This window comes from Camellia sinensis, chromosome 10, assembly GCF_055761805.1.
Source record: "Camellia sinensis isolate YWXY chromosome 10, ASM5576180v1, whole genome shotgun sequence".
Lineage (NCBI taxonomy): Eukaryota > Viridiplantae > Streptophyta > Magnoliopsida > Ericales > Theaceae > Camellia > Camellia sinensis.
The window spans coordinates 172787387-172815183 of NC_138970.1; the positions used below are offsets into that span (position 1 = coordinate 172787387).

Consider the following 27797-nt stretch of genomic DNA (forward strand, 5'->3'; position numbering starts at 1 on the left):
AAAGCCTATTTTGTTTTTTTGTAGTTATTTTAACCCCAAACCCACTTCCCAAACAATGGCTATGTGAGCAAAATTTGGTAGGATTTCACTCCCTGGTCAACCACCCAAGGGTGGTCCAACCTTATTTGTTTGCTTGTTTCTACTACTGATTTGATTATCTGTTCATAAACAAATAATAAATGTTCGATTATCTGTTCCTAAACAAATAAATAATGCTCAAACTTGGGTTGCCAAATTTCGGTCATATATTCAGGAGTCTTGAAAAATGACGAACATTTTTTATTATTTTTGCCATTTTTTTTTTAAAACTTACCTTTATAAGGCTAATCTTTTATGAGGTAAGAACACCATCAAAGTTATGAACCTCTTACGAGCTTTTATTGGTGTACTACTATCGTCTTATGGAGTTGTTGTTGTTAGAAAAAACTTTCACTCATTGTCATTGTCGGAGAAGTTTATGTAATCAAATGGTTGCCACTGTTGCCATCGGAATATTGTTACCAAAGGATTTTCAAGATTTTGAGGGTGGGTAGATTTTGAAGGTGAGATTTAAGGAAAATGAATGAGTGGTGATGGAGGTGGGTAGTCTCATAAATCCTAACTCATGATGTACTAGGTGTGTGGGCATAATTGTGAGATGGGGCGTCAAAAAATTTTTTATGTCCATTTTGGTAATTTCACTTAAGGTTATTATTGTAATAAAAAAGGTTCAAAAATTGGGGGTCTAAAATAATTGATGGGGTGATAATATCAACACTCATTTTTAATCTAAAAAGTCTTGAATTCTATTTATAAGACAATTTTACTCCTTGTTGTCATGACGTCTGCAACCTCTTCTTCTAATTTTTGCAATCCAGAAGAAAGCTGTGCTATGCCTCCTCCAACAGCCGTGATAGTGCCGTTCCATTGAAGTCGTGTAGATTCCTGCTTTTGTTTTCGGCCGTCGTCTATTAATTTGTTGTCCATCGCTGAAAACTAAGTCAACGCCAAAACTGAGAATGCTCTTAATTTTAAAATAGATAATGATTTCAGTTTATAATTATCAAAAGTAAGAAATTTCTTATTTTTTTTTCTAAATTAATTAAAAATATTATCAATTTTGAGAATTTTCTCTATTTTTTTCACGAGTAAAATTGAGAATATTATAAATATATTCTCTTTCTCTCTCTCTTACCTTTACCTTCTCATTCTCCTCCTCTTTCTACACTTTGCAGATTTGGAAATCTCCAAATTTAGCTAGATTTGGTTCAAGATGAGCATGACTGGGCTACAATGGTGAGACGTAATGATGGAGATGATGAGAAGTGGTGATGGTGATGACGATGGCAATAATGATAGGCAACGATAGCGACAAGGAGCAGAGGCGACTGCGACGACGAGAAGCGATGGGTGACGACATGGTCGCGATATAGCAAATGGTGGAGTGTAAGAAAGGGAAGAGAAGGCAGAGAAGGGTGACTGAGAGAGGTCGCCGTTGAAGGAAGGAGATTGTCGGTGGGGTTTAGCGTTGAGGTCACCGACGGCAGTTTAGTGGCGATGGCTATAAAGGGCACGAGAAAGAGAAAGAGAAAGAGAAAGAGATAGAGAGAGAGAGAGAGAAACCAAATGTTTTTGTGTTTTTGTGTTTTTTTAATTTGTAAGGGTAGATTGATCATATAAAATTAACGTAAGACTTATGGGTTTAAAGTTTTGTAAGTAGGACCTAAATAAAACAGGACTTGACTGTACATTAACCTTTATTTATTTTTTTTTTTTGTGACTATTTTAACTTAGCTAAAAAATTTGTGTTTAGAAAGTTGATTGACTTTTTTTAGTTGATTTGATGATTGTGAGTGAAAAAATGAAATGATTATGAATTTGATATGACATTTTATCTTATTAACTATTTTAATATATTTTATATTTTATCTTTTAATAGACTATTTTAGTCAAATCATATTCTCACTTAGGACCACTGCAAACTCTTTTTGAACTTAGTCAATTAAATAAACAAATCAATCTTAAATATATTTTTAAACTTGTTAAAATTTTTAAAATTTGAACAGTCAATTGTTTATTTGGCTTAATTCGATAAACTTAAAATTATAGCACTCGTTTGGTATAAGGCTACGGGGCTAAAATAATTACAAAAAGATAAAATAAGTTAAAAAATTAATAAGATAAAACGTCATATTCAGATCATAATCATTTTAATTTTTCTCACAAAAGTTAAAAAAAACCAAAAAGGTAAAAAATAATATGAAATGAGGTTTTTTAGCCTTAGGCTAAAATAACAAAAAAGCCAACCCACATCCTAAACGATCTGTCTCAAAATAATAGTTCTTTTTGGAAAACTTAGGCCAAGTTTGGGAAGATCCAAAAAAGCCAAAAAGTCAAAAAGTTACTCAAAAAGCTAAAAAGTTAACACTATTCACCAAAAGTCAACAATTACGGCTGCACAACTCCCAATTCAAATTTTTCCATACAAATCAATTTTTACAATTTTTTATTACACATTTTTCAATAAAAAGTCAAAAAGTTAACCCAAACATCTATATTTTCAACCTCAATTTTTTAGTCCAAAAAGACAAAAAGTGCACTTTTTTAGTCTTTCCAAACTTGGCCTTAATTTTTTTTGGTAGTGTAATTATTATGCTTTTAAAAAATAATTTTTCAAAATTATCCTTTGATTGATAGTATATTTTTCTTTAGAAATATCAATTGTCATAGTTGTATTTTTTTGTGCTGTAAATGAATTTTAAAAAAAGGTAAAATAGAAAATTCATATTATTTTTAAAAATTAACTAATATTTTGACACAATTAAAATGAAATAAATGACTAATATTTTGAGACGAAAAGAATAAAAAATACCAAATAAGTAAGCATCCGTTTGGGATAAACTAATTTAGCTTGATTGGTTAGATTTTAGCTATTTTAGTCTAGTTAAAAAAATTGTGTTTGGTATAAATTTTAATTTTTTTTGGGTAATTGATTAGATGATTGTTAGAAAAAAAAAATGAAATGATTATGATTTGAATATAATATTTTATCTTATTTATTAAATTAGTTTGCTTTATCTTTATTGATTAATTTAATTATAATAATTCATCCCAAACAAATCTTAAAACACAATTGATTCAAAAGTTTAATAAAATAATGGATTATTTAGAATAATTTAAGTAAGTATATTTTTTTAATTTGTTAATAAAAAGATATACAATATAATAAAAAATTGATATAACCTAAATAAAAAAAATATGACTTAAATAAAAAAAAAAGATCGGTAATGTAGCCCAAACAATCCAAAATTTAAATAAATTTTAAATTTCATCAAAATTTTTAAACAATTAGGCCCAATTTAACAAATTTGACATTTATTTATTTTTGACTTTTCTATTTATATATATATATATTTTTTTAAAAATTAATTTTTAACGTGTGTCCAAACCTCGTGGAGTTTTCTCACGGCAACGCAAAGGCGTCGAGTACACGACACTGCAAACCGTGTCGTTTTGCTTGCAAAACAACTAGAACGACGCCGAATGAATTACTTTGCTTTCCCGTCTCTAAACGGACCCTCGCTTTTGGACCGTCGAAGTGGTTTGACTTAAAACACAATCTACGGATATTCGGCTCCGCAGACCCTAGTGGGTCCCATTTTTAGTCACCTGCACTCTCTGACACGTCTCTCTCTCTCTCTCTCTCTCTCTGCGATACAAACGCAAGGACAGTTATAACCAGAAAACCTCAGCTTTATCCAGAACCTGTGAGTGTTTGCTCACTCCATCAGCAATGGCTCTTCCTCTCTGCGATCTTCAATCTCGCCTCATTTCTTCTCTTCACCACCACCACCACTACCACCACCACCACAAGCCCACCCCTCTCAACAACACACATCGCAAAACCAAAACCAAAACCAAAACCCTCCTCTGTTTCTCCGCCAAATCCAAATTCCAATTCCATGTCTCATTCTCGCACCCTAATACGCGTTTCATTCACATTTCTGCCCCAAAATCGGCTTCAATCAATGGATTTCCGACGCAGACCTTCTCGGAAGATTCTCCGGAAGACTCTGGGCAAACCAATGTCGAGTTCTCAGAGAGTTTGCGAAGGTGGATTGGTTTTGTTCGATCGATTTTGCCTGGAGGAAGTTGGTGGAGCTTTTCGAAGGACGTCGAAGTTGTAATGGCGGCCAAGCCGGTGACTGTGTGGCTGGCGCTCCGGCGGATGTGGGAATTGATTGCTACAGATCGATGGGTCATCTTCGCTGCTTTTTCTGCCCTAATTCTTACAGCTGTGAGCCTTTTTTCTTTGCTACATGTCATATAAAACTGTTTTAGTTTTTTCTATACTTATTTCCATATTGTTATTGGTCTTCAATTACCCACAAGCCCTTTCCTTTTTGTTTGGACAATGAGTTAGGGCATCTCTAATCCTTAACAGACTCTTATATCAATTTTAAATTTGGGTAAAAGTCTCTCTAAACACTTTCCACTCCTTTACCAAATCAAGGGAAAGTCAAATGTTTACTCAAAATTTTCAATTGTTTTGTGGCTCTCAAATTTACCATTATGCCATTAGTGAAGTTTTTACTCAAGTTCATGCTTAAGTCTGAGTCGAATGGTTTATATCAGATAAAGTTTTTACTCAAATTTATGCTTAAATGAGTTTTTCCATTGGAGTGGTTCATATCAAATAAAGTTTTTTCGGGCCAGCTTGCAACGCACATCAAATTATTCCACGGCCCTAAAGTTAGCAACCAGGCAATCCTCCACTGGCCCCTTGGGTGACTCGAACTCGAGATCTTGAATTTTATCCTAAGTCTTTACTGCTTGGCCAATTCCTTGGGGTTTAGCCTTAACTCAAATTTGAGTAAAATTTTGAGTAAGGGCTGCGGATGGCCTTAGACAATTTTAGGTGAACGCTGTTTTCAATGGCTCCTTGGAAAGTTCAAAACCCCGACCTCAAAAGAGTTTATCAATTAACTTAATGGAACCCGAGCTATATTGTTATTGCTCTCATTTGGCAATTGATGGATCAGCAGTGGTTATGTGAGTTGGTTTTGGACGGTGTGATGCTAATGCATGTGCTAACCATCTAGTTAGAGCAGCTGTGAACCAAGGTTCTGGTCTTGCCTTCCTTTCTGTTCACCCTGGCCTTGCACAGGTGTTACTTCAGGATATGTTTGGTCAATGATTTTGCCGTCCTGTCTTGATTTGTGGTTTAGCCACCCTATTGTACCAAAAATAAAAATAAACACCATCAACATTGTATATAACTTTTTTATTTTCTTTTTCTGATTTACTAAGGAGGACAATAGTAATAGAAATGGAAGGAGAAGCTCAAGCAGTAAAGCCACATAAATGTCAAAAGAGTGTGGAGTTGGAGGTCAATATGAACTCCAATTGTTTGTACGTGAATGTTGAGCTAGAAAAAGTTATATAGCTACCTAATCAGCAATCACAATCTTTTAATCATGCTTGATATTTTCATTACACTGCGGAAATGTGCATGCAAGGTTCTTTTGTGAAATAAGCTACCAAGTTCCAAGTTCCAGTTTATTTACTAATGCACCTGAATTCCATTTGTCTGTTACAGTTTTCAGAAATCTCCATACCACATTTCTTGACAGCATCAATCTTTTCAGCGCAAAGTGGTGAAATCATGGTGTTCCACTGGAATGTGCGTCTTTTGGTTCTACTATGTCTCATTGCAGGAATTTGCAGGTTAAAATCTTGTATGGTCAAGGATCCTTCCTCAATAATGCATCACAGTGAATGACTTTTTTTTCTACACCAGTGCTTTGATAATATCAATATTTAAGGAATGATTCAACATTAGACATCAATTTGTAGTAATTTGTATTATAATATGAAGAATGGTGGTGCTACATGCACCAATTAGTGTACCAACTAGTGTTATGACATTATTACTGACCCCACCTATTATATAAATTGCAAATACCCAAAACCTTTAAAATTATGCCACATCATTTGTTAGTACACTAGTTAGTACACTAATTGGTGCATATAGCATTATTTTATGAAGAACTCTTGAAAAGCAACCAAAAAAATGAACTTCATAAATAGCCATTCACGATCTCATATTGGGCTTTTTATATCCTTCCTATAGATACATATATTTTTTGATAAATTTTTATATCCTTCCTATATTGCGGCTTAGACACAGAAAAGAAACCCAATGTCATTAGATTTATGTCTTGGCAAGTGAGCCTATGCATGCCTGAATTGTTTTCAAGTGGTGGCATGTATGTGCAAGATTTCTGAATAAGAATTTTATATTCAATTATGTCAAAATACAAAGGATACATCTGATTATATAGTACTCTTAACCCTAAGACTAAAAAAGAAACAAAAATATTCACTTAATCTCTCACAATCTCTCAGAATATATACACAATACACTACCATATATACATATATACACTATTCTCACACTCTCGCTCAAACTCAAGGTGTTTTAGCAGAAAATACTGAGAGTTTGCCAAGAATAAATTGAAACCGTGCAGTGGTGTGAGTCTTGGTAAAAAAGTCAGCAAGTTGCAGAGCCGAAGAGATGAAAGGAAGTGAGATAGAGCCAGACTGCAAATGCTCACGAACAAAGTGACAATCAATCTCAATGTGCTTGGTCCACTCATGGAAGACACTGTTATGTGAAATCTGAATAGCACTGCGGTTGTCACAATAGAGGGGGGTCGGAGAAGACTGAAGGATACCTAAGTCAGAGAGAAGACAACGAAGCCAAACAATGAAGCAGTAGCATGAGCCATAGCATGATATTCAGCTTCTGCAGTAGAGCGAGTAACAATAGTTTGTTTCTTGCATTTCCAAGAGATCAAGAAATCGCCAAGAATCAGACAGAAACCAGACGTGGACTTGCGATCAGTAACGTCACCAGCCTAATCAGCATAGGTCACCAAATCCAAAGAGAAAGTAGAGGACAATAGTAAACCCTAAAATATAATACCTCGAAGATAGCGAAGAATCCGAACCAATGCAACCCAATGTGTGGAGCGAGGAGTAGAGACAAACTGGCTAACTATATGAACAACATAGGCAAGATTAGGAGGAGTAACCGTCAGATAGACTAAGCAATTCACGAGCTCTCGATATAAAGCATAATCATCCAAAAGAACACCATCAGTAGTGTTGAGCTTTACATTAAGCTCAATAAGGGTATCAGAAATCTTAGTGTCAGTAAGACCGGCATGATGAATAACCTTATTGGCATTCTTGGCCTGGGATAAAAAGTAGTCCTTGGGAGAAGAAGCTGTCTCATTACCAAAAAAATACCGCAATGGGCTCAGATCTTTCATTTCAAAGGTGCGGAAAAGATGCTGTTTGACCTCAGAGATAGCAGAAGAGTCAGAACTAGTGATGATTATATCATCCACATACAGTAATAAGGCAACAAATCCAACAGAGGTGTGGAGAAGAAATAAAGCAGAGTCCTGGGCATAAGGATGAAATCCATGCTCAGTAATCGCAGTTTGAAAGCGATCATACCAAGCACGAGGAGACTGCTTCAGACCATACAAAGTATGCCGAAGGCGACAAGCCTATCCAGAGGAATAGTAAAGGCCAGGGGGAGGACGCATGTAGACCTCCTCAGTGAGATGGCTATTAAGAAAAACATTCTTAACATCCATCTGATAAAGAGGCCAAGAACTAACAGCAGCGACAGAAATCAAAATACGGAGAGTAGTCATTTTAGCAACAGTAGTAAAGGTCTCCTCATAATCAATACCATACTCCTGTGGCCTATGAAGCATGGACACTCCAAAATCGGTGTCGTGGCGTTATCCAACACGCGAACACGTTGGGGACACGTACGGGACAAGCCAGATGGCGTGTCCCTTTAATTTAATGATTTTTTTGTAGGGGACATGGCGGGGACACGCGTGTCCATATGGGGACGCGGCATGGGACACGATAGGGCTTACTTTTTTTTTTCTTTTTTTTTTTTCTTTTCTTTTGCCTCTTTTATTTAGTGCTTTTGTGAAGAATATTGTTGAATGTTGAATGCTTTTCCCTTCTCGCCTTAGTTCTTATTATCGTTTATTATGTCTTTTTTTTAAATGTATGATCTATTAATTTGTTTAAATGTAATGGTTATATTTGTTGAATTAATGTTACTATGTTAGTTTTTGTTAATTTTGATTTAGGATGAATGTAATATGAATCTACATAACACATAAAAATATATAACAAAAAATAAAATAAAATTCGCCATGTCCCCTGCTGTGTCTGTGTCCTTATTTTTTGAAAATTGCCGTGTCCGTGTCCGTGCTTCATAGCCTTTGGCATCCAGACGAGTTTTGTAGCGCTCAAGAGAACCATCAGAATGAGTTTTTGACTTTGTAGACCCATTTGTAATCAACCAAATTCTTACTAGCAGGCAAAGGAACACACGAAGGAAGGAGTAATTAGGAATTTGGGAGAACAAAGCTTCATAAGGAGACCAACCAGAAAGAAGGAAAGTAGGCATGCGATTGAGAAAAAAAGCAGCAGTAAGAACTGCCTCCCTAAAAAATAGAGCCGAAACTGAGGCAGAGAGAAAAAGAGACTTAACTGTCTCAAGGAGATGACAGTGTTTACGCTCGGCTCGACCATTTTGGGCAAGTGTATCTGTACAAGAAGTTTGGTGAATGGTACCCAAATTGGCAAAATACTCACATATCTCATTTTAAAAATATTCTCCACCCAAGTTAGATCGTAACACTTTAATTGTAGACCCAAACTGAGTAATAATCATAGACTAAAATGTATGGTATATTTGATAAAAATCGAACTTATGAGTCAAGAGATAAACCCAAGTGTAAAGGGTGCAATCATCAACAAATGATACATAGTATGCAAAACCTCCTTTGATAGGAACAGAAGAAAGGCCCCAAACATCAATATGAACTAAAGAAAACGATGTATCAGATATAAAAATACTTTTACGAAAAGGTAAGGCTGTTATTTTGGCAAGTTTACACTCTCGACACTCAGTAAGTTCACTAGGAGAAACTTTACCCAAGATACCTGATTGAGCTAAAGACCATAAACGGTTAGTAGACAAATGCCCTAATCTAGAATGCCATAAATAGAAAGGACTGGATAGAGAATCTAACTGAAAAGAGGAAACGGCAGTCGGAGAGGTTGTCATAGGCAGATACAAGCTCTCCACCACATAGAGGTCTCCAACTCTATGGTCAGTTCCAATCTGTTGCTTGGACATCCAATCCTGCACAGAACATATAGAAGAAGAAAAGATAATATCAAAACCGAAAGCATCAAGCTGACTGATAGATAATAAACTGACAGATAATTGAGGAACGTAAAAGACAGATGGAATAGAGACAACAAACATAACAGACGATAACACAGACCCAACAGATATAATAGACATACCAGACTCATTAGTAGCATTAACAGTAATATGAAAAGGAGGGAGAGTACAATTTTGAAGTAAGAAGAGATGGGGAGTCATATGATGAGAGGCACCAGAGTCAAAATGTAGATAGACGAAGAGATACCTGAAGAAGACCCAAGCAAACTTGAATGAAGAGAAGAAACAATAGAGACAGACAAGGATGGTAGGGAGGTAGACAGTATATGCTGAAACTGACTAATCTGAGCACTTAATGAAGCCAAGTTAGGATCAGGAGCTAGAGTAGATGCAATAGAATTGGTGAGAGGCTGAACGGTACTCAGGGTAGAGGCATAGAATTGGATCAGAAATTGCTGAGAAGACGAGGCAGACACATGCAAAGCAGACAGACATCTCTTTTTGTGACAATGATACTTCCAATGGCCCTTTTGATGGCAGAAGGCACACTTATCTGATGCCAATAGGTTGAAGCTGATGGATATCCAACATCGTAATGATCCAAAGCTAGAAAACTGATGGGTTAAATTGTAATATCCAAAATAATACTAGATGGGTCAATAATATAATAAGTTGAGAGACCAAATACACAGATAATCCAAACACAGTTCAGAGAGAGAACACCAGTGTATCAGAACCAGCAAAGGAGATTCGCCAAGCAAAGCTCAACCATGGAGCGAGAAAACTTCACGATACGAAGCTGAGCCCGCGAATGGCTGCGCGAAATCTACTCCAGCGAGAGAGAAGAAGACCTTGTGAACCAAACCGAAAGAGAGAAAAGCCCCTAACACGACTAGACGGGCCAAACGAAGCCCTTGTACGAAATGAGAGGAAGAAATCCTCGGTCTTCCCAAGTTAGATTGGTCACGATTCGAACTTAGACGGTGCGTAATGAACCAGATGGGTCAACAACCAGAAGACTAGAGAGGATTTTGGGATGGCTGCTAAGATTTTCGAGAAAGCTCTAATACCATGTAAGACTTCTGAATAAGAACTGTATATTCAATTATGTCAAAATACAAAGGATACATCTGATTATATGGTACTCCTAACCCTAAGACTAAAAAGAAAACGAAAATTTTCACCCAATCTCTCACGATCTCGCAGAATATATGCACAATACACTACCATATATACATATATACGCAATATTCTCACAGTATGACATGTGTTAACTTATACTATATGACATTTACTTAAAGTAGCTACTTAGGAGCCTAGGATTTTGTACTTGCCTATGTTTGCTATAGCTTACACTGCCAATCAAGTAAATGATTGATCTTTGATTTAAAATTTAGCTAAGAAAATTAATTTTCGCAAGCTACAGAAAATAGAATTCCAGATGTTATTTGCTTTTGACATGCTGTAATGTAACTTATTTCTATATATATTTAGTCTGAACAGCTATATTTATTCACTTGGGAAAATAGTTTATGAGGGGAGAGATTATAAAACTAGAATACAAAAGAGTTCTCCTACTATTGTACTTCTTTGAAATGAATGTTTTTGTTGCTTTCTCTTTTTTGTATTGGGAATTTGGTAAAGTGCTGTTGAATGTACAACCAAGGGTCACCTATTAAAAACAAAAGCATTTATAAATGTATAAAATCCTAGGTTTATGCTATCTAACTCACCGTTTTATTTAATCAGTTTACCTGCATTAAATAATATGGGTAAAGAACTTATAAGATAAAATAAAATTTGGGTGAATGAGCAAAATTTGACCGTTTGCCCGTTTGCTGCTAAATAAATTTGGCAATGGTCAAATTTATAGGCTGCACTAGAGTATATGGAACTAAAGTTTAATGACCAAAATAGAGAAACTTCCTTCCTGTCAATGTAATACGCAATGGTACGCCTGGTTACATACATAAATGCATTCATTTAAAGCAACCTTCTTTCCTTTTCTGTTCATTGTTAAGAGTAACTGCATTATATCAATCTTATGGACTCCATAACTGGAAATTTGAACTATCTGGTTGAACAATGTTACACAGTTACTGATCCCATGTTCTTTTTATTTTATGTACAGTGGTCTACGAGGTTGCTTTTTCAGCATTGCAAATATGATCCTTGTGAGTTTACTGCTAATGGTTTAATTTTTCAAAATCTTTTTTGTAAGAACGAGGACAGCAGATATATGTGTTGTAACCATTTGGATGACTGACCTGGGGATCATTTAGACTGCTTATCTTGTCATTCTGTTCATTTATTGGTTGAAAGGGTTAAAGAAAAGCTGGACATTTGACATTGGGGTTATTTTCAATATTGTGGTGAAGTTATTTGGGTCATTTGCATCTAAGAAGTGGCTAACATGTGCATTGTTATGACTTATGATTACTACATTGCTGCTGGGTCATGTGGATGATGTTAATGAAATGTACAAAGCTTGAGTTTCTTTCAAGAATGCAAAACCTCTATTTCTTACAAAATATGGTCATTATAATTTTTTTTTTTTGAATTTTTTTAGTGGATTGATGATTAGAACATCATACCTTTACAATTTGCAGGTCAAGCGAATGAGGGAAACTTTATATTCCTCTCTTCTTTATCAGGTTCTGCAGTATATATACACACATTATATAGTATCTTATAATTATGTTTCAATGTGCTTATTTTGAGACAAGCACCATCTTCTGTCTGGATTTCTTTATTCATGGTGTTACTTCCTTTGTAGGATATATTGTTCTTTGACTCCGAAACAGTTGGTGATTTGACTAGTAGGCTTGGAGCAGATTGTCAGCAAGTGTCTCGTGTTATTGGAAATGATCTTAATATGATATTACGCAATGCTCTGCAGGTTCCTTTGCTAATCAAAAACTAAGTCTTCTTGAGTTTGTCTGCAGGTGCAGTATCTCATTCTCATTAGTCTTTTTCAGGGTACAGGTGCATTGATTTACTTGTTGATTTTATCATGGCCACTTGGATTGTATACATTGGCAATATGCTCTACTCTGTCAGCCATTATGCTGTTATATGGCCAGTAAGATTTTAAACAGTTCTACCTTCATGTGTATATGAATGTTTCTGTCATATTTTTTTGTTTTGTAAAGAAACATAAATATTCAGTTTATGGATGGGATACTTAAGAATTAAAAAAATTGGGGATAAAAGTAAACGTAGGAGTTTAAGCAACGGAAAACTAAAGAGTTATGGCATTTGAGGTTATGTAATAAGAAACTAAATTTGATAACTGGCGAGAGTTTTTTTATTTTTTTTTTATTCTATTTTTTATTTTTTATTGAAACACAATACTAGGACAACCCCTGGCTTGCTCATGTTGGGCTGCCTTGGATATTAGGAATTCACACACATGAAACCTGGGGAGAGAGCAAAGCCAGCTCACTCACTGACACTGTAAAGTCCATTTTTACGTTTGTTCTTTGGTTGACTGTTGAACTTGGCCGTGGATGTGGTCTGAATGATCATGATGGTCAAATCACTTTTTACTTTTTCATGGCCTTTGAAATGAGTATTTTGAACAAGTCCTAGATTGGACCCTCCTTTTGAACTTGTCAATAAATCCAAGATTGTTACTTTGCCTTTCAAATTTTTGTTGCGGTGCTATTATTTATTATTTCTTACGTTTCTTGTATAGGTACCAAAAGAAAGCAGCAAAGTTAACTCAAGAATTTACTGCTTCTGCCAATGAAGTACTTTCAGAAGGCTCATGTTTAATAGATATGAGAAATTAATTGCCGAAGTATCTTACAATTAAAGTTTTTTTTCATATAATGTAGGTTGCGCAGGAGACATTCTCTTTGATGAGAACTGTTCGAGTGTACGGAACTGAGAATCAAGAACTTGGCAGGTAAAAAGTTCTAGTGGTAAACTTTTTCTTTTTTTTTGAAAAATTTATATTCCCGTACTTATTTTTTTTTTAATTACAGAATCTGTACAAGGGAACACAAACATTCATGCATCTAGGTTTAGACTTAGAATTTCTGTGACAGACATAAATATATCCTGCTTTGGTGAGTAGGTACAAGCATTGGCTGGGGAAGTTAGCTGATATAAGCTTGCGGCAAAGTGCCGCATATGGATTTTGGAACCTTAGCTTCAACATTCTCTATCATTCAACACAGGTGAGCCCTTTCTTGTCATCAAATTGATTACATCTGCCTTATTTATGGAAGTTGCTAATCAATAAATTGAAGCGTTTTCTGCAACTTGACAGCATGGCTTAGCTTGATTTAAGTTGACACCCAATGTAGCTTCCCGAGCTTGAGGTTTTTTCAGGTGATTTTGGGTTGTGGGCGACTATAGCTATGTTCAACAATTGAGTGTGAAGCAGCCTCCTACCCAACCTTCTGCTGCCTTAGGAAAAGCCATGTATATGCAATTTAGGGTCCATCTATAGCTACATATCTATATAAGGATATAATAAGAGAGGGAAGTTGGAAAGAATTGTTAAGATAATTCGGGGTCCTATTTCTGTGTTTAATTAATGATTTTACATTTATTCCTTTGAAAGAATGCTTGTTAGTTGCCATCTCTTTCTGGTGCTAGATTATTCACATGTCCAGCTTGTTAAGATGGTATTGAACCTCACACTTTGTTACCCCTCTGACCAAGATATTTGCAACTTGGCTCCTCATTCTCTCTTCATTTTTTTCTTCATTGATAAGTAGCAACGTGGTTCCAATATTCATAGTAAACAAATTTTGGTTTCCATTTCAGTTCCCTCTTTTGAATTGTCTATCTGACTCTGCTTAGATATGTTTTGTCCAGCCTTGTTAGATTGGATAACGTGCAATATCTCTGATCCTTGTTGTCACAATAAACCTTTTGAGTTCCTTGGGTATAAATTCATCTCTTTGAAGGAAATTTTGCCATTGCAGCTCCCACATCCCATGGACTGTAGCCTTTCTTAACTGCAGATTTTTAAGTACTGAAGAATTTTGCAAATTGCCTCCCTATCAGATAGATCAATGTCATTGGAGCATGCCTGATCAACTCACAATGCTAATTGCATAAGAAATGTCAACGCGAGTGTGAGATAATTTTGCTTCTTCACAAACCTTTTTAAATCTCCTTGCAATCTTCCATGCACCTGTACTATTCACATATCCCATTATTTTCTTTTGTATAAGGTCATGATTCCTTCCGTAGGTGAAAGTGATGCCAATCCTGGATTTATTGGGTGGGGTGGGAATGCTGGTGCATTTGCCATTGTCACATGGTGTCACTGCAGTTTTCATTGAATTTTCAATTAAACTTGTAGGAGGGTATCATTAGCTTTTTTTCTTTTTTGGGAAGTAGGAGAATTAGACTTTGGAAACGCTAGTTTAAACTCTATAGCAATAAAAGAAGTGCATTATTATTATTTTTTTTTTTATAAATAACCAAACTTTATTGAAAAAGCATCAACATGATGCAATGAATACAAAAACGACAGCCCCAAAGGCCCAACAAAACTAACAAATCAAATCCTCCGCAGAGTCTACAAAAGCTAAAATACCTGAATCAACTAAGCCCGTAACCCAACTATATAGCACCATAAGAAGCTGCCGCTCTAACCAAGGAATTGAATGAGACACCCCTTGAAACATGTGCCTATTACGCTCCAACCAAATCAACCACATTAAGCAATGGAAAGCGAGCAACCATGCCTTCAGGCACCTCCTCCCTCCCCTACCCCCTGCCCAACTTTGCAATACTGCCCGCACAGAATTTGGTTGCACCCAAACCAACCCAAAAGACGCAACAAGCAGCATCCATAACCGAGAAGTAACCTGGCCTTTCCCGTAAAGTAGTACAGATGAAGTGCAATCTATAATCCAAGATAAACATGTGAATAATTAAGGTAACATACCTTCTTTCTTAGCAATCAGGCTTCTCTCTTATCACCGTAAAAAAGTTCTAGATTTATAGATCTGAGCATATTGTTGTACAGATGTACAAGTTCGAGAAATTCTGTTAACATTCTGTTCAATCCTTTGACATTTAATTGTTTACAATAAATTTGTATTTAAACTTATGCTACAACAAAAGTATATATATGTAGTCTTTCACCCTGTAACAAAAATATAAATAAATAATTTTTTATTACCTGGCTTCATCAAAGAAAAGTCTGGTTTACTTGCCCAAACTTTTTTACTGCAAGCAATTCAGAAATTGCTGCAGTTTTTGAATTATGTAGGATTCTTACATTTTGACGTTTTCTTTAATGCAATTGGGACATGTTGAAGTCAGTTAAGCTTACATGCCACTGTTAAATCAAATGCTTCGATGTATATCATTCAGAACATCACGACTGGCTTTGTCATTATGATTTAAAAGTTGGCTTTTTTATTTGCACATTTAATTTTATAGGTTATTGCTGTGCTGATTGGAGGAATGTACATTCTGCGTGGTCAAATAACAGCAGAGCGATTGACAAAGTTTATATTGTACAGCGAATGGCTGATCTTTTCAACATGGTGGGTGGGGGACAGTTTATCATCATTGATGCAATCTGTTGGGGCAAGTGAAAAAGTCTTCCGACTGATGGATCTTTCACCCAGTGACCAGTTCCTAGCTCAAGGCAAGCACTTTTTTAAACTTCCTAATATAATGAAGCCCGTCCTGAACTTTTTGATAGTATGTATTATGGTTGTTTTGAGAGTCCCAAATCCTGTTCTCATTATATATACATGGTGCTTGAACTTCTTTTTTCTGGCTTCAAATCGAATTAAAGTTTTGGACCATAGTTAAATATATTCTACACTATGTAAGATTATTCACTAAAAGAAGTCTATGAATTGTTTTATTTTTGTGCCTGTGCATGTTAGAGGCCTAAAGAAAATCTATGAAGGTTTATTGAATATTATTGTGGTTCACTTGTGATTTTGCATCCTCTGTTCTTGCAGAATGATGTTATGGACACCATGTAGTGGCCTGGACCTTGGCATTTGTTTTTGTCATTAGTAGACAAGGTTCTGCTCCAAAGGTTAACACAATGCTGCATCACCCCATTTAGGAAATCAATTCATTGTCATACTTGAGCCTGGTAAATAGCCACAGATAGGGTAGATGTATAGGTTCTCCATACTTTGAGGAGATTTAGGAATAAAATGAGAAAGGAGTGAGAGGCAACTAAGAGGAGATGAGTGCTTAATTAAGGCTCAAAACCCCCAAAAATTCGGCCCCTAAATTGAATATGTACCTAAAGGCACAACCATCAAAATCACCTTTAGAATTGCATCAAATTTTTTGATTGATATTGTTATAGAATCCTATTTTCTGTTGTGTGACTGTAGGTTTTCTTATTACTTGGTGGTATTCGCTCTTCAAATATATCACTTTCTTTTGACTCTTTTTGCTGACACATTCTTTTTCTTCTAAAGCTTGTTTTTGCAATTAAGTTTGTTTAGTGAATTGGGTATCAGATGTCAACATATTGCAGGATTAAAGTTGCAAAGGCTGATGGGGCGAATTGAGTTTGTGAATGTGTCTTTTTATTATCCTTCAAGACCAACGGTACATTTTTTAATCCTGAATGCTACATATATGTTGAACACACTGAGAATTGCACTGGGCTTTTCACTTTGACATAGCTTGTTAAATCCATCTTGTACGAATGTTGCTTGCCTTTTTTCCCAATCAGACTATATGACTAAATTGGCTTGTGTTAGTTATGTTCACTTTCACTTAAAGTCTTTTGGTACTACTACAGAAAAAATTTGATATTTTGACCATTTGAACAGGTACCTGTACTAAAAAATGTAAATCTCTCGGTGCATCCTAATGAAGTTATTGCAATTGTAAGAAATTGTTGGTCTCTTTATTGGTGTTATTTCTTCCATGATGACCACTAGAAATAAATAAACTTTAACCTGATGTTGGTTAGGTTGGTCTGAGTGGTAGTGGAAAAAGCACTCTTGTAAATCTTCTGCTTCATCTTTATGAACCAACAAGTGGTCAGGTAAGCTCCTCTACCCTTGTGCTGACATCTTTCCATTAAATAAAATGAAATATTTTGTGCTTTCCAATTGAGTGGACAATATTGATATGAATGCGCCAGTCTTGCCACAACAAGCCTACTAGAAAAAAGCAGAAGCAGGTTTAACTATCTCAGCATCTGGGTTTATAGTCATTCACATAACCTAGATGATTCCAACAAGAACTCATTATATTTAGACAGAAATTCCCAAAGACTTTGGTTTTCCCTAAAGAAGAAAATCCTGAAAACTCTCGTTCACGGCAGCATGATTGGAACAATTAAAATAGGAAAAAAAAAAAAAAAAAAAGAGAGAGGGAGAGAGAAACCAGTGATCAACCTTAAATTAAGCTGAAATATTCTGGAATCTACAGAACATGGTATTGATGAAGCTGGAGCTTTATGTCTCTATGACCATTGTGATAATTTTTCTTTTGATGGTTGGCACTACATCATTGCATATTTGACCTTTTATTTATTACTTTTTATTTATTTATTTATCAAAATACCTTGTATGTCTTGGATTTGATATCTATTGAGACATTCAATTATTCCTTTCTTGCTTTTACTTGGTTATACAGTGCACAAATTTAAATTACTCAAACTTTTCATATGTACTTATTTAAATTTGTAGATTTTAATTGATGGCTTTCCTCTTAAAGACTTGGACATCAAATGGTTGAGGGAAAGAATTGGATATGTAGGACAGGTACTGTTTGTTAACTTCCAGCCCCTTCATGAAAGTGAAATTTGTATGAAATTTTTTTTCCTTACTATAAGTGTTTTTAATAGGAACCCCGACTTTTCCGGATGGATGTTAGTTCAAACATAAGATACGGATGTACACGAGATATTAAGCAGGAGGATGTGGAATGGGCTGCCAAGCAGGCATATGCTCACAATTTCATCTCTTCCCTGCCTAATGGTTACAAAACAATTGTTGATGATGATTTGCTTAGTGGAGGCCAAAAGCAACGAATTGCAATTGCTCGTGCTATTCTTAGGGATCCAACCATTTTGATCTTGGATGAAGCCACTAGTGCTCTAGATGCAGAGAGTGAACACTATGTCAAGGTAGCTATGTCCAACATTAACAGAATCACTAACACATGGGAACTTTGAAGCACTGACTTGATGCATGTGTATTATTTGCCACAATACGTAGGGTGTTCTTCGTGCTGTCAGGAATGACTTGAAGTCCAAGAGAACTGTCATGGTAATTGCACACAGGTGAGTCCTATACTCTCTTTTTGAGTATATTGATGGTATGTTCTTGCAAATGATTCCTTCTTTCTGCAGACTCTCCACTATACAAGCTGCTGACAGGATAGTGGTAATGGATGGTGGTCAAATTGTGGAGGTATGCACTCTGATTGTTGGATTTCCATATTACATGTTAACCTTTGTATTTTGTTATAGTTATGGTGGCTTCTGTTATTTGTTCATTTATTTTTAAAAGCAATAGAACACCACAAAAGGATGATTACCACGCAAATGAGCCCATGCTATCTTCATATGGCTTGGGCTTGGTGCAGATAATAACTTGTTAAATTGATACTAAACTTATGTGTGGCTAGCATGTTGCAGATTGTGCCCTCTTGCAGCATTACTGGTTTGATTATTGATAGAGCAATGAGAAGCCAAGGCATTCTGGAAATGCCTTGGCTACAAACTTGCTAGAAATCTTTAACACCTGAGCCAGATTGGCGAGCCACAAAAAACAGAGAACAGATTAATAAAAATTGTAAATCACATGCGTGGCACAAGATTATGTGCTTCACACAAAACTGGGGCGATTTCCACAATAGCTGTGGTTCCACCATGATCAGAAAATGTTACACAAGATGCAGGGATAGCCGCCTCAACTACATATACATAGAAGTAGGGCAACTAGTGACAAGTGCTTAAATATAAAAATACTCTTATTCCAAATAGAATCCATGGTCGAGTAGTTAGTGTTATGTGTTTATTAGGATTCATACCATCCCAACAAAACTGACTGGAACAGTTCTGATCATGTCAAGTACTTGCACCTAATAATTTATGTTACGGTTTCAGTGAAGTATGACACCAACTTATATTCCTACATGCAGATGGGCGACCATTGGGAGCTTCTCACTAAAGATGGCTTGTATGCACGACTAACCAAGAGACAAGCTGATGCTGTGGCATGATCTGGTACAAGTTGAAGAACTAGATTTTCCTATATGTTTTCCTCTTTCAGTGATGATCATCGTCAATGGTAGTATGGAGATGCAACGGTGCATTTATACTGGTGGATTTGTACATTAGCACTGTTCCAGCAACGAATGGAATTTCCTGACAGAGAAACAGAGGTTATAATTTAGAAAATTGAAGCAGTTGCAGCGCAGCCATATTGAAGCTCTCGGAAGAAAGTGTGGCAGCTTCATCCCGAACATACTTCACCATATTCTTTTTGCCCTATTTGCTTGCTTAGTTTTTAAGAACGCTTCGACAAGGTTAGGGCCACAAAGTGTAACTCAAAAGAATAAAATGCATGAGGTTCACAATGGTGCATATTTGCACTATGTTGATTCTTTAATCTTCTATTATAACTGCCGGAACCAATATTAATAAAAATTATTTATGTTGCGAATCGAATAAAAACAACACATGAATGCTGCATTCTTCTTGTTGGTATGGTCATGTAATGTCCGATGCATCAATTTTTGTTTTTGTTTTTTTTTCTGTATTCTATTATATTTGTGTCACCGTCAAGAATAATTGTTTGTTACAAGTCAAATTAGATGAAGCAATTTATATTTCCTAGGTTACGATTGAAACTTTGTATTGGTGTCTTGGAGTTCAAGTACCATCGTGTATTAGAACAAGGAAGCAAAAAGGATCATAAAACTCATCAGTCTGATTTTATGGTGCTATGTTTGCATGGAAAGACTGAATAAGAATCTCGTCTAAAGTCTCATTTATTCCATTGTTTGAGTGCGTTTAAAGATTAAAATCTTGTACGTATCCTTGTATTGCATCAGCCGGATTAACTTACATTTTCGAAGGATTAAGTGCTCCCAAGTTGAAAAGGAAAGCTGATTTGCAAGGAAAGACCCTTCCAATGGAGAATTTATTGGTTTGTTCTGGGGCAACGTTACGTGATGTTCCATGTGTATTGCAATTGGTGAAAGGAATGAGACTTGCGATTTTGTATTGAATGATTGGGAAATATAAGAGAGCATGGTGTTTTATGATTGGTTGAACCATCCAATAATTTTCCTTCCAAGGAGATTTTTAGTGCAATAGCCAACCACCTAGCATCACAATGAGTGCAAATTTTGAGATACTAACCCCAAAGGCATAGGTCTGTCTCCCGTCCTAATCGGATTAGACTTTGTTGTTGGGTTTTTGTGAGCCTATCATGGATTTCAAATCAATAATTTGAACTATTTAATGTGTAGAACTCGTTGAGTATTTCATTTTTACAAAAAATTACGTTAATGTGAACTAATCAACTGGCTATCGATATTTGAATAATGTGATTTTTTGCATGAATAAATTACTCGATGAATTCTATATATTGAATGGTAATAATTATTGAGACAAACTAGAAATGTGCCAGACTGAATAATTCAATTGGGCTACCTAACTAGAGACAATCCAGTCCCAACCTTGAAATACAAGTTAAAAACAACATAAGATCTCCACTCTAAAGAACCAAAAACAAATTGTAAAATGTTATTTCTTGTTCAAGTAAAGCAAGCGATTATGAACAAAAAAAAAAATATAGCCAAGTAAGCAAGTCTTGCCCCTATCTACCACGGTGCTCCACTGTTACTCTCTATAAAAAAAACATAACAGATTCTCTCTCTTTATCTTATAGCGAGATTTTGGAAAAAGGCCACCAAAGAAAATAATGGAAAAATTATTAGGTGATTTTAGAATATTATGTGATATTATTTATATGCTATACTTATAAATGAAAAACTGCGAAATATTTCTAATACGTAAAATTTTGTACTATATCATTAATTGAGAGCATCACGTGAATAATAACACATAACACTCGAAAAATTAGTAAATAATGTAATGTAATTTGATCTAATATTGTTATTTAAGCCAAGGATGAATAATAAAATTTAAAATATTAGAGAATCTATTATTTTTACTTTTAAAATGTTTCATATTTCTTGAAATATGAAATTTTCACGAAAAACAATCAAATTATTATATAATTTAGAAAGAAAAAAAAAAAACTTAATTAAGAGTCAGTTTTTCATTATGATAAATTTTAAATTATCATGATGTCTTTCCCTCTAATTTTTTCTTACTTCAACTGTGAGCTTATTGATCTATGGGAGCTTTTTTGTTAAATCTACATTTTAAGAGTTTTATTCCATCCAACCCATATTCTTTTTTACTATTCCATTAAGTCCTATTTGAGATAAGAAGACCAAAATACCCTTTTCATCTACTTATGCTTCATTTAGTTCACATTATTTTTTTATGTTTCAATAAGTTCTATGGGTGACATAATTACCAAAATACCCCTAATGTGAATGTTCACACCGTCAATGTGAATGTTCATATCGTCAATGTGTAGGGGCCCAGCCCATGTCGATCCTCGTGAGTGCCCGGAAAAATTCAAGTCGGGCCGGGGCGGGCCTGACCCGTTGACAATGTGAATATTCGCATTGATATGTTAACATTCATATTAATGGAGTGTAAAATTGACCCGCGTCCCGTGGCGGCGTGAAAGCCGCCCGCGGCCCATGGGCGGTCCGGGGTGGGCTCGGTTCGGCCCGTTGACAATGTGAATATTCACACTGACATGTTATCATTCACATTGATAAAAGTATAAAATTGGCCCGCGGCCCATAGGCGGCCAAAAGCCTGCTCGGGTCCGGGGCGGGCCGGCCCGTTGACAATGTGAATATTCACATTGACATGTTAACATTCACATTGATAGGAGTGCAAAATTAACGCGCGCCTCGTGGCTGCCCGAAACCCGCCCACGGCTCGGGCCCAGCCTGGCCTGTTGACAATGTGAATATTCACATTGACATGTTAACATTCACATTGATAAGAGTATAAAATTGGTCAGCGGCCCAAGGCGGGGCTCGACCCGACCCGACCCGTTGACAATGTGAATATTCACATTGATATGTTAACATTTACATTGATAAGAGTGTAAAATTGGCCCGCAGCCTGTGGGCGTCCCGAAGCCCGACCGCAGCCCGAGGCGAGCTTGGCCCGACCCGTGACAATGTGAATATGCACATTGACATGTTAACATTAACATTGATAGGAGTGTAAAATTTGCCCGTTGCTCGAAGCTTGCCCGCGGCCCAGGGTAGGTCCGGCTCGGCCCGTTGACAATGTGAATATTCACATTGACATGTTAACATGCACATTGATAAGAATGTAGAATTGGCCTGCGGTCCGTGGGCTGCCCGAAGCCCGCCCACGGCTCGGGGCAGACTCGTTTGGGTCCGGGCCCGAGCATGTCTGAGACCCTAGGCTAAGGCCTAGGCCATCACTTTGAAGCCCCGCCCAGCCCATCAGCCCACTTAAGGCCCATTCAAGGCTCGGTCCGAGGTCCAACCCGCCCGAGGCGCAATGTCTTTTTTGTAGAAAATAATAAAATTTTGGTAGAAAAAATTAAAAATAATTTAAAAAAAATGGCCAGGCCCACCCAAGCCCAACCTAAGCTTGAGGCTAGGCCCAGGCCCATCGGCCTGACCCGAGGCTCAATCCATCGGCCCGTCCAAAGCCCGAATACCCTTGTGCCAAGGCTAGGGCCTGAGCCTAATTTTTTGGTCCGTGGGCCGGACCAGCCCGGCCTGAATTTTTTCAGACGCCCACGAGGCTCAATGTGGGCTGGCCCGGGCCTCTATGCATTGATGATATGAACATTCACATCGACGATGTGAACATTCACATTATGGGTATTTTGATAATTATGTCTCCCATAGGATTTATTGAAACATAAGAAAATAATGTGGACTAAATAGAATATAAGTAGATGAAAAATGGTATTTTGGTCTTCTTACCTCAAATAGGACTTAATGGAATAGTCAAAAAGAACGTAGGCTGCCCGAAGCCCGCCCACGGCCCGGGAAAGGCTCGTTTGGGCCTGGGCTCGAGCCTAGTCTGAGACCCTAGGCTAGGGCTTGGGCCATCACTTTGAAGCCCGGCCCGGCCCATTGGCTCGGTCAAAGGCCCGTTCAAGGCTCGGTCCAAGGCCCGGCCCGCGCCGAGGCCTAGTGTCTTTTTTTGTGGAAAACAATAAAATTTTAGTAGAAAAAATTAAAAAGAATTAAAAAAAAATGGCCAGGCTTGCCCAAGCCCAACCCAAGCCTGAGGCTAGGCCCATGCCCATCGGCCCGACCTGAGGCTCGACTCACCAGCTCGGGCTCGTACCCAAACGAGCCTGCCTCAGGCCGTGGGCAGGCTTCGGGTAGCCCATGGGCCGTGGGTCAATTCTACATTCTTATCAATGTGCATGTTAACATGTCAATGTGAATATTCACATTGTCAACGGGCCGGGCCGTAGGCAAGCTTCGGGCAGTAGGCAAATTTTATATTCCTATCATTGTTAATGTTAACATGTCAATGTGAATATTCACAATGTCACGGGTTGGGCCAAGCCCGCCTCGGGCTGCGGTTGGGCTTCGGGCCGCCCACGGGCTGCAAGCCAATTTTACACTCTTATCAATGTGAATGTTAACATGTCAATGTGAATATTCACATTATCAACGGGCCGGGTCGGGCCCGCCCTGGGCCGCTAGCCAATTTTACACTCTTATCAATGTGAATGTTAACATGTCAATGTGAATATTCACATTGTTAACAGGCTGGGCCAAGCCCGCCCCGGGCCGTCCACAGGCCGTGGGTAGGTTTTCGGGTAGTCACGGGGCGCGGGCTAATTTTACACTTCTATTAATGTGAATATTCACATTGTCAACGGGCCGGGTCGGGCCCGCCCCAAGCCGTAGGCGGGCTTTTGGCCGCCCATGGGCCGGCGGGCCAATTTTATACTCTTATCAATGTGAATGTTAACATGTCAATGTGAATATTCACATTGTCAACGGGTCGGACTGGGCTCGCCCCGGGCCACCCATGGGCCGCCGCCGGGTTTCGCCTCGCCACGGGACGTGGGCCAATTTTATACTTCTATTAATGTGAATGTTAACATGTCAATGTGAATATTCACATTGTAAACGGGCCGAGCCCGCCCCAACTCGCGGGCAAGATTCGGGCCGCCCACGGGCCAATTTTACATTCCTACCAATGTGAATTTTAAAGGGTTGTTTGGGATGACCTAAATAAGTGCACTTTTTGTCTTTTAACGAAAAGATGTGTAGAAAAGTAGAGAGGTGATGTGATGAACAAAAGATAAAAAGATGGATTATTTTTTGGTTGCCAAACTTGGCCTAAAATATGAATGTTCACATCATAAAATTGCTAACCGTTCAAAAAATATTTATGATGGTATTAAAATTAAATATAAGGGCATAAGTGTCCAAAAAAATAGTGTAAATCAAGAAAAAAGACTTTATGGAATAAAACTATACATACATGAGACTAAATAGGTTACAAATTCCTTCATGGACTTCTTGGGTTAAAACACTTCTAAATGGGATTTATCAAAAAAAATTCTTTGATATATTCTCTGAAAATTTCATTTTTATTTACATAAACATGTATAAAATTGTCTATATTACCTAAAATTTTATATACTACTAAGCCTTCTATTGAAAGTTGGATAAAAAAAAAAAAATCTAGTTTATTGATTAAGAATATTTTGTTTGACATATTTCTAATATTTTGACCTTCTTAATGTTTTTAGAGTTCTATTTATTTTTTATTTTTTAATTTTGGAGATTGAAATACATGAAACTTAATATATTACACATCTAATAATGAGTTGTCTAATAGAATATAGGGAAAATTAGTCTAAGGTTCCTCTCCCACTTTTAGTAATGGGAGAGATCCACAATATTATTTTTTGATATCTAAGATCCCTAAACATATATCAGAGAAATTTGACTTAGGCTTGCTTCGCTGTGGCAAGAGTTGCAGACTCCGATGGATTAACTATCTCCGTCCTGACCTCAAGAGAGGGAATTTCACTGAACAAGAAGACGAATTCATTATTAAACTTCACAGCTTGCTCAAAAACAAGTATACTATTTATCTCTCTCCTTCAATTTCATTTCTAATTACCTTTCATCAGCTTTTGTTTCACATCTGAAAAAAAGAAATCATGACAACTTTTTGAATTGGTTGCTTGGCAGCTGTGAATTTGTTTTCTCGGCAATCAAATAGAATCCAAAAAGGAAATCCAAATTTTGAAACTATAATTGTTGATTTTGTTGAATTTGTTTTTTCAGATGGTCATTGATAGCTGGAAGATTACCAGGTAGAACCGACAACGAGATCAAGAACTACTGGAATACTCACATCAAGCGAGAGCTCATCGTTTGGGGCCTCGATCCCCAAACTCACCGCCCTCTCAACGCCACCGCTTCAACCACCACCGCTAATTCCAAATTTGATTTCAAAAATGCCTCGCACTCCTATTCAACCCTAACTGACATCGATTTGACGATAAATCAAAACACATTCAAGCTTGTTGCTATGGCGAACGATTCCTCATTCGACGACGACAAGAGGATGCCCGAGAGGATGCTCTCATGACCTCAATTCCCATAAGGACACAGCTTTGTAGATATCCAGAGAAATTCCTTATCATTTTCTCTGCCTTTAACAACAACAACAACCATCTAGCTTTGAATTTCTCTGGTCCAAATCAGAGAAATTCTCTCCAAACTAAAAAAATTCTCTCTGGTTTACTTAATTTTTTTTTTGATTTGTTTACCATTTTCTCTGCCTTCAACAACAACAACCATTTGAATAAATCAACCCCAACTATTAATTAAACAACAGATTTAAGAACATAAACCTTGCAATGGTTTGGACCAGAGAATTTTTCTAAATTGTTCAAATTTATCTAGTTGTTCAAATTTCTCTAGTAGGTCTTTGGTTTGTTTAAATTTCTCTGGTTGTTCAAATTTTTCTAGTAGGTCATTGGGTTGTTCAAATTACTCTGGAAGCTTTGTTATTGCCTCATGTTACCTCCAGTTAATCATTTGTCATGTTGTGTATTTGTGTTGATGCTATGAAAGTGCTGTTGCTTATATGGCTTTCATGGTGCTACTACAGCTACTTATTTGATGTAGAAAGAAGATGATGATGATGATGATGATGAAGGCGATCAAAGAATTTCTCTGGAGGAAGAATTTGAATTTGAACTCACAGAAATTGGTCTAAAGTCTGCCAAAATGATTTCATAAGATGATATTGTGATCCAGAGAAAATTGGTTAAAATGAATCCAGAGAAATTTGAATTTTCTCTAGTTTATAAATAAGCCTAGAGAAATTTGAAACCAAAGAAAATTGGTCAAAATGAACCCAGAGAAATTCTTTGGGAAGTTCAGAATTTCTCTGGAGCGAATTTCTCTGGACAAAATTTCTCTAGATTGAAATTTTTCTGGATCAATGTTGAGGGACCTTAGACATTATGAAAATATTGAATGTCCTTTACATTATAAAATCTTAATATTAGGGACTCTAAAAAAAAAAACTCCTAGTCTATATCATAACAAAAGACGAATTTAAAAAAATGAGTTGCCTAATGGTGTGTAATGAGAAGAAACACGGTGTGTACATAGAATTTTTCTAAAGAGAGCTTCAATGTAGGGAGGATAATAGTCTCCACACAAAAAAGAAAAACAAGCGTCAATGTAAAGGGAAGAAAGTTTATACAAGAAGATGAAACCTCTATGCCAAGAGATATTGTTGCAACACAAACACAAAAGAAAACATTGGAACAATCACCACTAAACACCTTCAAGATCTGTCTATCGTCGCAAGTGATAACTGTTATAACATAATTATTATATATATGTTACAAAATAAATCATTTTGAATGTGAAATTGTCGCTTAATGTATAAAAAATACAGTTGGTGATATTGGATCTCTATCTGGTAGCGACTAATATGGTGATGAAAAGCAAAAGAACAATAAAAATTAAATAAAAAATAGTGGGGAAAAATTTGCAAAAGAGTAATAGAAGAGAGAAAAATGTTAGAAACGCTGCCTTCTCTAGTAAATTTGAAAGAGAAAATAATTTTTAAAGTGACTAAAATAAATAAAAAATAAATAAATTTGTCAACTAATACCAGTATTAGAGAAAATTATACTTTGGCTGAGATATGAGTTAATCTTTTAATTATTTTAGTTTGGAATTAAAAAGTTTCATTCAGGATATGTTTTTTAATTTTTTTCAATTTTTGTGAAAAAAAAAAATTTATTATAATTTAGATATGACTTTTTTTTTTTTTTTGTTATATTCTAAAACTAAAAAATTTATTTTATTCTTTTTTGACTATTTTAACCGCAACACATCTCAACTCAATTTTCCAAACCAATGCTTTTAAAACAAATAAATTAAAATTTTAAATGACATC

The 27797-nt window shown here is 36.4% G+C and overlaps 1 protein-coding gene across 5 annotated transcripts; it reads left to right on the forward strand.

The window, feature by feature from the left end:
- Nucleotides 1–3467: 3467 nt before the first annotated feature.
- Nucleotides 3468–19922, forward strand: ABCB26 (transporter associated with antigen processing protein 1). Of its 5 annotated transcripts, XM_028239428.2 has the most exons (19): nt 3647–4276; nt 5579–5706; nt 11406–11448; nt 11884–11928; nt 12051–12173; nt 12253–12356; nt 12972–13026; nt 13114–13184; nt 13356–13458; nt 15689–15899; nt 16761–16834; nt 17062–17118; nt 17205–17279; nt 17929–18003; nt 18087–18368; nt 18460–18524; nt 18594–18654; nt 19388–19472; nt 19519–19721. In XM_028239428.2, exons 1-18 carry the CDS (start codon nt 3773–3775, stop codon nt 19466–19468), a joined length of 2157 nt encoding a protein of 718 aa, XP_028095229.2. In that variant the 5' UTR covers nt 3647–3772; the 3' UTR covers nt 19469–19472; nt 19519–19721. The 5 variants fall into 5 exon arrangements, with proteins under 5 accessions (XP_028095230.2, XP_028095229.2, XP_028095227.2 ...); XM_028239426.2 differs by having other exon boundaries at nt 19388–19922; XM_028239431.2 differs by having other exon boundaries at nt 3650–4276; nt 5579–5717; nt 19388–19922.
- The last annotated feature ends 7875 nt before the right edge of the window (nt 19923–27797 follow it).

What these genes read in the sequence shown, in the direction of transcription:
- ABCB26 (XM_028239426.2), top strand. Translation starts at nt 3,773, where the DNA reads ATGGCTCTTCCTCTCTGCGATCTTCAATCTCGCCTCATTTCTTCTCTT. An exon ending in TATTACGCAATGCTCTGCAG is followed by an intron (nt 12,174 to 12,252) that starts GTTCCTTTGCTA and finishes AGTCTTTTTCAG; the next exon opens with GGTACAGGTGCATTGATTTA. An exon ending in GTCATGGTAATTGCACACAG is followed by an intron (nt 18,525 to 18,593) that starts GTGAGTCCTATA and finishes TTCTTTCTGCAG; the next exon opens with ACTCTCCACTATACAAGCTG.